The sequence below is a fragment of the Salvelinus fontinalis genome, chromosome 20, assembly GCF_029448725.1.
Source record: "Salvelinus fontinalis isolate EN_2023a chromosome 20, ASM2944872v1, whole genome shotgun sequence".
In the NCBI taxonomy this organism is placed as follows: domain Eukaryota; kingdom Metazoa; phylum Chordata; class Actinopteri; order Salmoniformes; family Salmonidae; genus Salvelinus; species Salvelinus fontinalis.
The window spans coordinates 8540548-8553798 of record NC_074684.1 but is presented as its reverse complement, the minus strand read 5'-3'; the positions used below and the strand labels follow the sequence as shown (position 1 = coordinate 8553798).

The window sequence follows — 13251 nt, the reverse complement described above, 5'->3', positions numbered from 1 at the left end:
TCATCATGCCAGGTAGTCCTGAGGCATGGTCCTAGAGCTCAGGTCCTCCGAGAGAGAGAAAGAAAGAAAGAGAGAATTAGAGAGAACATACTTAAATTAAACACAGGACACTGGATAAGACAGGAGAAGTACTCCAGATATAACAGACTGACCCTAGCCCCCCGACACATAAACTACTGCAGCATAAATACTGGAGGCTGAGACAGGAGGGGTCAGGAGACACTGTGGCCCCATCCGATGATACCCCCGGAAAGGGCCAAACAGGCAGGATATAACCCCACCCACTTTGCCAAAGCACAGCCCCTACACCATTAGAGGGGTATCTTCAACCACCACCTTACCATCCTGAGACAAGGCTGAGTATAGCCCACAAAGATCTCCGCCACGGCACAACCCAAGGGTGGGCGCCAACCCAGACAGGAAGATCACGTCAGTGACTCAACCCACTCAAGTGACGCACCCCTTCTAGGGACGGCATGGAAGAGCACCAGTAAGCCAGTGACTCAGCCCCTGTAATAGGGTTAGAGGCAGAGAATCCCAGTGGAGAGAGGAGAACTGGCCAGGCAGAGACAGCAAGGGCGGTTCGTTGCTCCAGAGCCTTTCCGTTCACCTTCACACTACTGGGCCAGACTACACTCAATCATATGACCTACTGAAGAGATGAGGCTTCAGTAAAGACTTAAAGGTTGAGACCGAGTCTCTCACATGGGTAGGCAGACCATTCCATAAAAATGGAGCTCTGTAGGAGAAAGCCCTGCCTCCAGCTGTTTGCTTAGTAATTCTAGGGACAATTAGGAGGCCTGCGTCTTGTGACCGGAGCGTACGTGTAGGTATGTACGGCAGGACCAAATCGGAAAGATAGGTAGGGGCAAGCCCATGTAATGCTTTGTAGGTTAACAGTAAAACCTTGAAATCAGCCCTTGCCTTAACAGGAAGCCAGTGTAGGGAGGCTAGCACTGGAGTAATATGATAATTTTGGGGGCAGCCATATTTAGCACTAACTGAAGTTTATTTAGTGCTTTATCCGGGTAGCCGGAAAGTAGAGCATTGCAGTGGTCTAACCTAGAAGTAACAAAACATGGATAATTTTCTCTGCATCATTTCTGGACAGAAAGTTTCTGATTTTTGCAATGTTACGTAGATGGAAAAAAAGCTGTCCTTGAAACAGTCTTGATATGTTCGTCAAAAGAGAGATCAGGGTCCAGAGTAACGCCGAGGTCCTTCACAGTTTTATTTGAGACGACTGTACAACCATCAAGATTAATTGTCAGATTCAACAGAAGATCTCTTTGTTTCTTGGGACCTAGAACAAGCATCTCTGTTTTGTCCGAGTTTAAAAGTAGAACGTTTGCAGCCATCCACACTAGCGAGGGCAATTTTGGGGCTTCTCCGTGTTTCATTGAAATGTACAGCTGTGTGTCATCCGCATAACAGTGAAAGTTAACATTATGTTTTCGAATGACATCCCAAGAGGTAAAATATATAGTGAAAACAATAGTGGTCCTAAAACGGAACCTTGAGGAACACCGAAATGTACAGTTGATTTGTCAGAGGACAAACCATTCACAGAGACAAACTGATAGCTTTCCGATAGATCAGATCTAAACCAGGCCAGAACTTGTCCGTGTAGACCAATTTGGGTTTCCAATCTCTCCAAAAGAATGTGGTGATCATTGGTATCAAAAGCAGCACTAAGGTCTAGGAGCACGAGGACAGATGCAGAGCATCGGTCTGACGCCATTAAAAGGTCATTTACCACCTTCACAAGTGCAGTCTCAGTGCTATGATGGGGTCTAAAACCAGACTGAAGCATTTCGTATACATTGTTTGTCTTCAGGAAGGCAGTGAGTTGCTGCGCAACAGCTTTTTCTAAAAAAACTTTTTGAGAGGAATGGAAGATTCGATTTAGGCCGATAGTTTTTTATATTTTCTGGGTCATGGTTTGGCTTTTTCAAGAGAGGCTTTATTACTGCCACTTTTAGTGAGTTTGGTACACATCCGGTGGATAGAGAGCCGTTTATTATGTTCAACATAGGAGGGCCAAGCACAGGAAGCAGCTCTTTCACTATTTTAGTTGGAATAGGGTCCAGTATGCAGCTTGAAGGTTTAGAGGCCATGTTTATTTTCATCATTGTGTCAAGAGATATAGTACTAAAACATTGAGTGTCTCTCTTGATCCTAGGTCCTGGCAGAGTTGTGCAGACTCAGGACAACTGAGCTTTGGGGGAATACGCAGATTTAAAGAGGAGTCCGTAATTTGCTTTCTAATGATCATGATCTTTTCCTCAAAGAAGTTTATGAATTTATTACTGCTGAAGTGAAAGCCATCCTCTCTTGGGGAATGCTGCTTTTTAGTTAGCTTTGCGACAGTATCAAAAAGACATTTCGGATTGTTCTTATTTTCCTCAATTAAGTTGGAAAAATAGGATGATCGAGCAGCAGTGACGGCTCTTCGATACTGCACGGTACTGTATTTCCAAGCTAGTCGGAAGACTTCCAGTTTGGTGTGACGCCATTTCTGTTCTAATTTTCTGGAAGCTTGCTTCAGAGCTCGGGTATTTTCTGTATACCAGGGAGCTAGTTTCTTATGACAAATGTTTTTAGTTTTTAGGGGTACAACTGCATCTAGGGTATTGTGCAAGGTTAAATTGAGTTCCACAGTTAGGCGGTTAACTGATTTTTTGTCCTCTGACATCCTTGGGTAGGCAGAGGGAGTCTGGACGGGCATCAAGGAATCTTTGGGTTGTCTGAGAATTTATAGCACAACTTTTGATGCTCCTTGGTTGAGGTCTGAGCAGATTATTTGTTGCGATTACAAACGTAATAAAATGGTGCTCCGATAGTCCAGGATTATGAAGAAAAACATTAAGATCCACAACATTTATTCCATGGGACAAAACTAGGTCCAGAGTATGACTGTGACAGTGAGTAGGTCCAGAGACTTGTTGGACAAAACCCACTGAGTCGATCATGGCTCCGAAAGCCTTTTGGAGTGGGTCTGTGGGCTTTTCCATGTGAATATTAAAATCACCAAAAATTAGAATATTATCTGCTATGACGACAAGGTCTGATAGGAATTCAGGGAACTCAGTGAGGAACGCTGTATACGGCCCAGGAGGCCTGTAAACAGTAGCTATAAAAAGTGATTGAGTAAGCTGCATAGATTTCATGACTAGAAGCTCAAAAGACGAAAACGTTTGGTTTTGTTTGTCATTTGAAATTTGCTATAGTAAATGTTAGCAGCACCTCCGCCTTTGCGGGATTCATAATCATCATACTAAAGCTAAAATCTACAATCAAAGTAGTAAGTAAACAAAATCAACGCATAAAACCACAGACACTTCTGTCAGGAGCTCTGCCAGGGCAGTCCCGTTAGATCTCTTATGTACTGGTTACAGACAAGTTACATAGGTATAGTTCATAGGGTTGGTTCTGGCATGTGTCTGGCACCGTCTCCTATCTTAACTTATAGAACATACTCTGGGTGTTCTGCCAGATGGTCCTAAGGAGGGGATCATGTCGCCCACCCTTCATATCTTTACCAAGCACAGGCAGGAACCGAGGATTATTTATGACACTAAGACAAGATGAACATTTTCAAGGCTGTCTCTTCACAAGATAAAATGTTCCATCACATTCCATCCTCTTAATAATCATGACATTTTTTTTTTTTTTTTTTTTTAATTGATCCCCTTTTCTCCCCAATTTTCGTGGTATCCAATCGCTAGTAATTACTATCTTGTCTCATCGCTACAACTCCCGTACGGGCTCGGGAGAGACGAAGGTCAAAAGCCATGCGTCCTCCGAGGCACAACCCAACCAAGCCGCACTGGTTCTTTAACACAGCGCGCCTCCAACCCGGAAGCCAGCCGCACCAATGTGTCGGAGGAAACACCGTGCACCTGGCCCCCTTGGTTAGCGCGCACTGCGCCCAGCCCGCCACAGGAGTCGCTGGAGCGCAATGAGACAAGGAAATCCCTACCGGCCAAACCCTCCCTAACCCGGACGACGCTAGCCCAATTGTGCGTCGCCCCACGGACCTCCCGGTCGCGGCCGGCTGCGACAGAGCCTGGGGGCGAACCCAGAGACTCTGGTGGCGCAGTTAGCACTGCGATGCAGTGCCCTAGACCACTGCGCCACCCGGGAGGCCCCAATCATTACATTTTAAGGTAAGCATTAGATTTTAGCTTCTATATCTAAATGCATCATTATAATAAATCAAAATAAAGGTTCTACTTAAATTAATGGGAGTGATTCTAATTTCATTCATAATCATCATACTAAAGCTAAAATCTACAATCAAAGTAGTAAGTAAATAAAATCAACGCATAAAACCAAAGACACTTTCAAACCCTCCATTCTGGGTTGTACAATCCAACTTGCAAAACCATGGCTTAAGACCTTCGCTTCATACAGTTCCACATGCTTCAATACACAATTTCATTTATGGATTCTGGCAATAACATTTCAGCTGGAGCTTTTGTCGCAAGTGGCATGTTGATGACAGATCGGTATTTCAATGCATTTCTAGTCTAAAGTACTCTAAATTTCGCAGTGTTCAGACCTCCACAATCAACCTGATACCCCAAACAAACCCTTTTTGGTAAGCCTAAATCAATTACTGGCATGGTTGACCACCCCCCTCCCTCCCGGCACTCTCGGTCTAGCATTTGGCTGGCCCTTGATAATGTCCCGATTTCTCTCACCTGAAGCCGCCCTTGATAATGTCCCGATTTCTCTCACCTGAGCCGCCACTGTCCTTTAGAATAACACGTGTGTAACGATAGTCTACGTGCTCTGAGAACCACTGAGAATAGCACAAGGTGTTATTTAGAGTCGTTGAACATGCATATGAGTGGTGTGGATGTCTGTAGGCATTTATGTTGATCTGTATTGAATAGGGAATCTGTGCATGTTAGAGATATGAAAGGAGAAAGTACTATTCCCGAATATGCTGTTAAATAGAACTGGTGTAAATATCTAATCTGTATGATTAGAAGACTAGTCTAAAGGAGGAATTGGTGAAGAAAAGTATAATGGATTACTAGAGATAAAGTAACATATGAAGAATTTAATGGGTTACTAGATATTTGATAAAGTAACAATGGAGAAAAATAATAATAATATACGACTTGCACACCCACACGTAGACGTACGTAAGTGGTGTAAAAACTATTCTGAGAAATATTCAGAGTGGTCCCTTTATGGATCATTTGATTAAGATAAGGTTAAAGCATTGTATGACTGTCTAAAGGGTCTGAGAATTAAAGTCTCAGACAAAGATTGCCGTATATCCACTTTTGGTAAAGGTACGAGACTTGACTTATCCCTAACCAATAAAACTATAAATAGAACCAATGAATGTTGAACATGATTTTCTGTTAACTAAACTTAAGGCTACAAATCCAATAATATTTCTTAATATCCACATTTCAATAGTGTTATTATCCTAGTTTCAATCAGCTTAATACTTTCCACACTCACAAAACTTTCACATCTACATTCACACAACTCACATCCACATTCACTTCGTGCTATTACTTGACTTAGGACTGGGGGTACCTTCCTCCATTTTTATGTTTAGTTTAATTGGTTTTATTATAATTCTTTCCTAATTTATACAAATTCATTTAAATTGACTTACTTAAATCAGTTGCTGAGTCCCTTAATTGTTTGCAGATGATGTGTCTCCTCCTGGGCAGCTCACAGTAAGGGTCTGGGCGGGTCTCATCCTCTTTTGGTCAGACGAGAATTTCCCTTGTGCTTCATAAAGGCGGAATCAATCATTCTGTTCGTTGACTCCAAATTGTCATGGAAATTCTATACAGCGACACTCAAAGTCAATCTTAAATGAATCATTGTTTATTAACAGTTAACTGGAGAGGTTCCAACAAACCTGATGCACCATAGTGAACGTCTCTCTGGAGCTCTGCCGGGGCAGTCCCGTTAGACACGTTACATAGGCATAGCTAATAGGGTTGGTGCCGGCATGTGTCTGGCACCGTCTCCTATCTTAACTTATAGAACATATTCTGGGCATTCTGCCAGATGATCCTAAGGAGGGGGTCATGTTGCCCCCCCCATCATTTTTTACCAAGCACAGGCAGGAACCAAGGATTATTGATGACTAAAACAAGATTAACATTTTCAAGGTTGTCTCTTCACAAGACAAAATATTACATTACAGTCTCATGCCTTCCTTGGCTCTGAATTACTCCACTCTACTCTACACTACACTACTCTACACTACTCTACACTACACAGCTCTGCACTATCTTATTCCATTTCATCTGATCTGTAGGTTCACACCCGCGGCATCTGTCCAATGACACGTGCCAATCTCTGAGGAGGTCTGCCAGTGGGCCCAGGTCTCGCTGGGTAGACAGGGGCATCTCAGAGGCCTACGAGATCAAGGTCTATGAGATAGATGACGTGGAGAGGCTGCAGAGGAGAGGAGGAGCAGGCAAACAGGTGAGGGGACAAGATGTCAGTGGGTGTTTTAGGATAGGCTTGGATACATGTTTAGTTTAGTTCATCAGGAGAAATCAGGGCTATTCTTGAGTTTGTGTACAAACACATAAATAGCCAAACACAACTCAAGAACTATGGCAAACTTACAATGTAAGCGTACAATGCATTGCATGTATAAAGTCCATGTGCATTACATACAAACATACACTACATTACCAAAAGCATGTGGACAACTGCTCGTCGAACATCTCATTCCAAAATCATGGGCATTAATATGGAGTTGGTCCCCCCATTGCTGCTATAACAGCCTCTACTCTTCTGGGAAGGCTTTCCACTAGATGTTGGAACATTGCTGCGGGGACTTGCTTCCATTCAACCACAAGAGCATTAGTGAGGTCGGGCACAGTCTGTGTTCCAATTCATCCCAAAGGTGTTCAATGGAGTTGAGGTCATGGCTCTGTAGTGCAGTCAAGTTCTTGCACAGTGATCTTGACAAACCATTTCTGTATGGATCTTGCTTTGTGCACGGGGGCATTGTCATGCTGAAACAGGAAAGGGCATTCCCCAAACAGTTGCCACAAAGTTGGAAGCACAGTATCGTCTAGAATGTCATTGTATGCTGAAGCGTTAAGATTTCCCTTCACTAGAACTAAGGGGCCTATTCCGAAACATGAAAAACAGCCCCAGACCATTATTCCTCCACCAAACTTTACAGTTGGCACTATGCAGATTGGCAGATGGTGGAGCGTGATTCATCACTCCAGAGAACTCGTTTCCACTGCTCCAGAGTCCAATGGCGGTGAGCTTTACACCACTCCAGCCGAAGCTTGGCGTTGTGCATTGTGATCCTAGGCCTGTGTGTGGCTGCTTGGCCATGGAAACCCATTTAATGAAGCTCCCAACGAACAGTTATTGTTATGATGTTGCTTCCAGAGAGTAGTGTTGCAAACAAGGACAGACGATTTTTACACGCTACACACGCTACGCACTCGGCTGTCCCGTTTTGTGAGCTTGTGTGGCCTACCAGTTTACGTCTGAGCCGTTGTTGCTCCTAGACGTTTCTACTTTACAATAACAGGGCAGAAATTGACTTGTTGGAAAGGTGGCATCCTATGATGGTGCCACTTCGAAAGTCACTGAGCTCTTCAGTACGAGCCATTCTACTGCCAATGTTTGTCTATGAAGATTGCATGGCTGTGTGCTCGATAAAAAAAAAAAATGGTATATACTTTTGTATTTGAATACAATACATATTCACTATGCACTAACCTTTGAAAATTGACTATTTTCCGATCTCTAAGGTATAGTCAGAGGATACGTCCCAAATGGCACCCTATTTCCATAGGGCTTTGGTCAAAAGCATTACGATATTTAGGGAATAGAGTGCCATTTGGTATTTGCATCCATAATATGAGGCTCGGTGTTCTGAAGAGGCTCTTCTCTGTGTAAACGAATGTGTAGCTGAAGCTCTCCTTGTCCTTGGCTGTGTTGTCGTTAACAGGGAATAGTCTGCTTCAGTGCCAAACTCAAGTTCCTGGAGCACCGTCAGCAGAGGATCGAAGAGGTGAGAGCCAAGTACAACAGCCTGAAGAGAGAGCTGGTGCTGGCCAAACAGAATCTCATGCTGGAGCCAGGGAAATGGAACCAAGAGTGTGAGTGTTTTACTATAGAGTAATCAGTAATTCATTAACTAGTCAGTTTATTTCTCTAAGCAACGGGACTTACACTACAAGGTGTGAACAATCATCTTTTCATTCGTAACCAATGCAATAGCAACCATTGCATGGAGTCTTGGTATTGCCATAGAACAGGTATAATAAGATTGTCTCTCTTCTTATATCATGTCCTTGTCTGGTGTATTTGTTAGGGTGTTATGTGGCTAATGTTGATCCTGAGAGGCCTCTGTAGTTCATGTTATATTAAGATGATGGCTAGCTAAAATAGCCAGTTTTTGATAATGCTAATTTGGTGGCCAGTCATCACTGATCACTGTGTTGTGTTTGTGTAGTTGACCTGTGGCAGACGTTTGAGGTTGACTCTCTGGAACACCTGGAAGCGTTAGAGGTGGTCACGGCAAGGCTGGAGAGCAAGGTCAACCTCTGCAAGGCCAACGTCATGATGGTCACGTGCTTCGACGTCGCCACCAAGCGCCGGCAAGCGCGGAGACGCCGCCGGACGGAACAGCAGCAAGGATTCATGGGAATTTAGTGTCATTTTGTTCCCATTGTTGTTAATAGATGTACAGAGAGAGAGATTTACAAAGAAAGAGAAAAAGAGATGTAGAGAGAGAGAAGGCCATTAATGGGATACCACCGTTTTTTATGCTTATCTGAATTCCACTTGGAAAACATACACAGGTATTTGTATTTCAACTCCCTAACAGTAGTGAGAAGTATCACTCAGTGTTGACTTCTCCTGAATACGAGGGAGTGGAATCAACATCTCTGAATACCACAGAGCACTCTCACTCCGAAATGGTGTATGCTCTTCTGACACACGATACAGGTCAATATTCACCGTTACAGTGGGTATCAGAAGTATTCACCCCCTTGAATTTTTCCCCACATTTTGTTACATTGCAAAGTGGGATCGAAATGGATTGAATTGATTTTCACAAAATAATCCATAATGTTAAAGTGAAAAGAAAATACTGCAAATGTTTACAAATGACTACAAATGAAATAACTGAAATATAGTTGCATAAGTATTCACCCCCTTTGTTTAGGCAAGCCTAACTGAGTTCAGTAGTCAAATTTGGCACAGCAAATCACATAAGATACATGGACACAGTATGTGCGAAAGAGGAATTGACATTGACATTTTTAATGACTACCCCTTCCTCTGCACCAACTCAGTGGCCTCGCTATAGAAACAGAAGATAGGGTCCTGCCCTATGAGCTGTTTCGTCTCGCACAAGGTAAGGCTACTTACTACCCCTTCCTCTGTCCCCCATACATACAAGCACTTCGCTACACTCGCATTAACATCTGCTAACCATGTGTATGTGACAAATAAAATTTGATTTGATCTGTAAGGTCACTCAGTCAAGTATTGAATTTCAAGCACAGGTTCAACTACAAAGTCCAGTAAGCTTTTCAAAAGCCTCGTAAAGAAGGGTAGTGATTGGTAGATGGGTAACAATAACAAATCAGACAATGAGTCCCTCTTTAAGCATGGTCAAGTTATAATTATGCTGTGGATTATATATTAAACCACGCAGACACATCAAAGATACAGTCGTCCTTCTGAACTGAGCTGCAGGACTGGAATGAAACTGCTCAGGGATGTCACCATGAGGCCATTGGTGATTTTAAAGGAATACACTTTTTGGCCTAAATGCAAAGCCTTACGTTTGGGGCAAATCCAACACAACACATCACTGAGTAACTGCCTCCTTATTTTCAAGCGCAGTGGTGGCTTCATCATGGTATCACCCGGGTATACTTGACATCGGGCAAAGACTAGGGAGTTTTTCAGGATACAATTTTGCTGTGTAGCCATGACCCCAACACCTCGACAGAGCTTGAATAATTTTGAAAAGAATAATGGGAAAATATTGCACAATTCAGGTGTGTAAAGCTCTTAGAGACTAAGCCAAGCTGACTCACCTTTGTAATCACTGCCGAAGTTGTTTCTACCATGTATTTAGTCAGGGGGTGAATACTTATCTAACGTATATGAGTGTTACATTTTTAACACACACACACACACACACACACACACACACACACACACACACACACACACACACACACACACACACACACACACACACACACTCCATGATGTCTGTTTTATGAATCCTATTTACAGTATCAGCATGTTGTATGCCAACTCTTTACAAGCTACGTCTTCATATTTCTCTGTACTTATTATGGTATTGCTATGCAGCCCCCTACTGTATCCTTTTAACTTCAATGACAAAGGATAAACTGTCCTAAAGTGGTCGTGTACCCCTTGTGTTTTGTTCATTCATCCGAGTCGAATGACTTCGTGTGAGAGCTGGAGGCTTGGCTTGTGTTGTTATTAATGCCAACACAGAGTACACGGTTTTAAACAGTAGTTTAAGAAGGGTGACAAAACAGTACCACAGAGAACAACAGTAACACTGAATCCCAAACGGAGCTCTAGCTCCTACCCCCCTAGGCTAGCTTGGTCCAACATCGGTTTAATCTGTAACAGTGGAGGCTGCTGAGGAGAGAACGTCTCATAATAATGGCCGGAACGGAGCAAATGGAATGGCATCAAACACCTGGAAACAATGTGTTTTCTGGATTTGATACCATTCCACTAATTCCGCTCCAGTCATTACCACAAGCCTGTCCTCCCTAATGAAGGTGCCTCCAACCTCCTGTGATCTGGAAGGAGTTGGCAAGACCGCACAAACAGATCTGGGACCAGGCTCCCCCATGCACTCCGTCTGTCCCGTGGATCTGAAAAGACTGAATAGGTCCAATCAGTATGGCAAAAAATTCCACCTAGCCTATCAGAAGACGATGCAATTACCACATTGGTTAAACTGAGTGTATACGTTCCTTTCATATCTACAGGGTTTAACAGTCTATTTGAGTCAATTGCAAGATGTTAAGCTTAAGCCACATTATTGTTATATGTTGCAGCAGCTTAGCCATTAGTGGATGTCGCTACAAATGTTTTCCAGTGGGAAGTTAACGAGGACGCGCAGTCAGCCGTAGTTCACTTCGAAAAGTCCGACTCATTACACACACACACTCCCTGGATCGCTCCCCATCCCAGCATTTCCCTCATTCTGCTCTACTTCACAGCCATTTCGGACTCATTACAAATCATCCCAAAGATAACAATGCAGATGTGACAAATCTTTTTTCATATTTAGAAAGGGCAGACAGGAAGAGGGAATTCAAAGGGTAAATACTACCAGGCTGTGGGTCTGCCCGTGTTTGATGTGTCACCACTTTGTCACAAAGCATTCTCAACGTATCTTTCTATGAACCCACTGTGCCTGTTGGATTTCAGACTTTGAATGACCAGTTATAGAAATATGGTCTACATATGAACAAAGGCTATACAAACATGGTCTCTTTTTTGCTTTCTCGAATAAGGCAGCTCCAAAATGCAGATGTTTCAGCCTAGCTCCTTGCTTTCTATGGTGGTGGGGCAGCCAGCGGAAAATACGGAGCATAGGGGTTGGTAATGTTCTCTAGTTGTGCCGTGATTGGCTCAGTGTTCTCTCACTCGTGGGGACAATACGTCACCACAAAATCGACGAGGAGAGCTCTAAAATTCAAGCCCCTTGGGTGCTGCCATAGAGTTACATTAGACGTGGCCATCCAAGAAGGCTCAAGGTCATTGGCCACAGATAAAATAACGTCAAATCACATTACATCTACTGTAGCTTTGATTGGACTGATCATGTCAACATCATACTTTCAAAATCTTAGCTAGCAAGCTAGACACGCAGTCATCGTCGTGAATCACGTCGACAATCTACTGGCAAATCTTTTTCTATCCTTTTCATATGAGAGAAATTACAGATAAAATGTATCGGTGCTCATCGGCCATTGGACATAAACATTACACAACAAGTTAGAAATCGCAGATTCAACAATGAGGGGTTTAGAAGGAATCAGTGTCTAACTGCAAGCGTTGCAAAGAAATCACTAGCCCGCTATTCAGTGGAGAGGGTGTGTGGTCCAAGTCTGGGTTTAATGGTCTCTTTCCCAAGCTTAAAAGGATAAACATTCAACACCATGGGACAGAAAAGGTTGAATACATTAGCCATGCTGTCAATCTAGCATGACTTCTGCCACATTCAAAACAACTGGAAACTCTGAACTGAGAAATCTCAGACTTCAGTGAGTTCAAGACAATTGGGAACTCGGAAAAGAACGAGCTCCGACTGGTCAAATACGTTTTGAACGGTCATCCAACTCGGAATTCCAAGTCGGGAACTCGGGCCTCTTTCTAGAGCACCGACCTGAAGATCACTGACGTCATGATTCGACCTTGTTTTTTCAGAGTTCTCAGGTGTCTTGAAAGAACCATAAATCCAGAGAATGCCAGACTTTGATGACAAAGTTTTATGACAAAATATGCCCACAAGAAGGACCGCCGCACCACCTTCCTGTTCAAGTGAGCACAGCACAACAAGGTGAGTCTAAAAATGTCTTGTATGCTGCTGCATAAATGATGTAATATGCCAGGGAGATATGTATACTGTAGCTAAGAAAGTAATACTAAGTGTATGTATGTAAACTGTTAGTAGCCCATGTGCCTCACCCTAATAATTTGGTCCCTTTTACCCTCATAACTTAGCCTACTGTTCTGACTTGGTTGTGCACATGTAGCCTATAGCCTGTTTTAGAGAAATGTTATAATAAAATATTGTAATATTGTAGCTTTCATTGTCTGCTTATATGCTCCCTTTACTTATCCTACGTTCTGACTTGGTGTGCAGGGAGAATACTGTAAGAACGGTGTTTTGAATTCTGTTGCTGTACGTTTCAATAGTGCTAAACAAATAGTTATACTGACTACATCAGTCTTAACTCGCTCATTAATGTCTTAATCAAACTTACGGATTGTCTCTTATCCGCTCATCGTTCCCTTATACCATATTTTGTACGTCTCAATTGTCAGCAGAACCCACATTTGTTTAAGCAAGTCAGCCATATCAGCTATGTTTTTTAAAAAAAAGGCAGTAAATGAGGTTGAATGAACTATTTCGCTGCCAGACAAGGGTCTGCTGATAGCAAGGTATAACAGTGGTAAGGATTCACTCCATGGTGCTGAAAAGAAAGC

The 13251-nt window shown here is 43.0% G+C and overlaps 1 protein-coding gene across 2 annotated transcripts in view; it reads left to right on the top strand.

The window, feature by feature from the left end:
- The window catches only part of LOC129817242 (kinesin-like protein KIF26B), a 38307-nt gene extending 27883 nt beyond the window's left edge, over positions 1 to 10424 (top strand). For both annotated transcript variants that reach the window (XM_055872283.1, XM_055872282.1), the window contains exons 13-15: positions 6302 to 6471; positions 7973 to 8123; positions 8480 to 10424. In XM_055872283.1, coding sequence (XP_055728258.1) covers positions 6302 to 6471; positions 7973 to 8123; positions 8480 to 8679 — 521 coding nt within the window. In that variant the 3' untranslated portion in view covers positions 8680 to 10424. The remainder of the gene's footprint in view (positions 1 to 6301; positions 6472 to 7972; positions 8124 to 8479) is intronic.
- The last annotated feature ends 2827 nt before the right edge of the window (positions 10425 to 13251 follow it).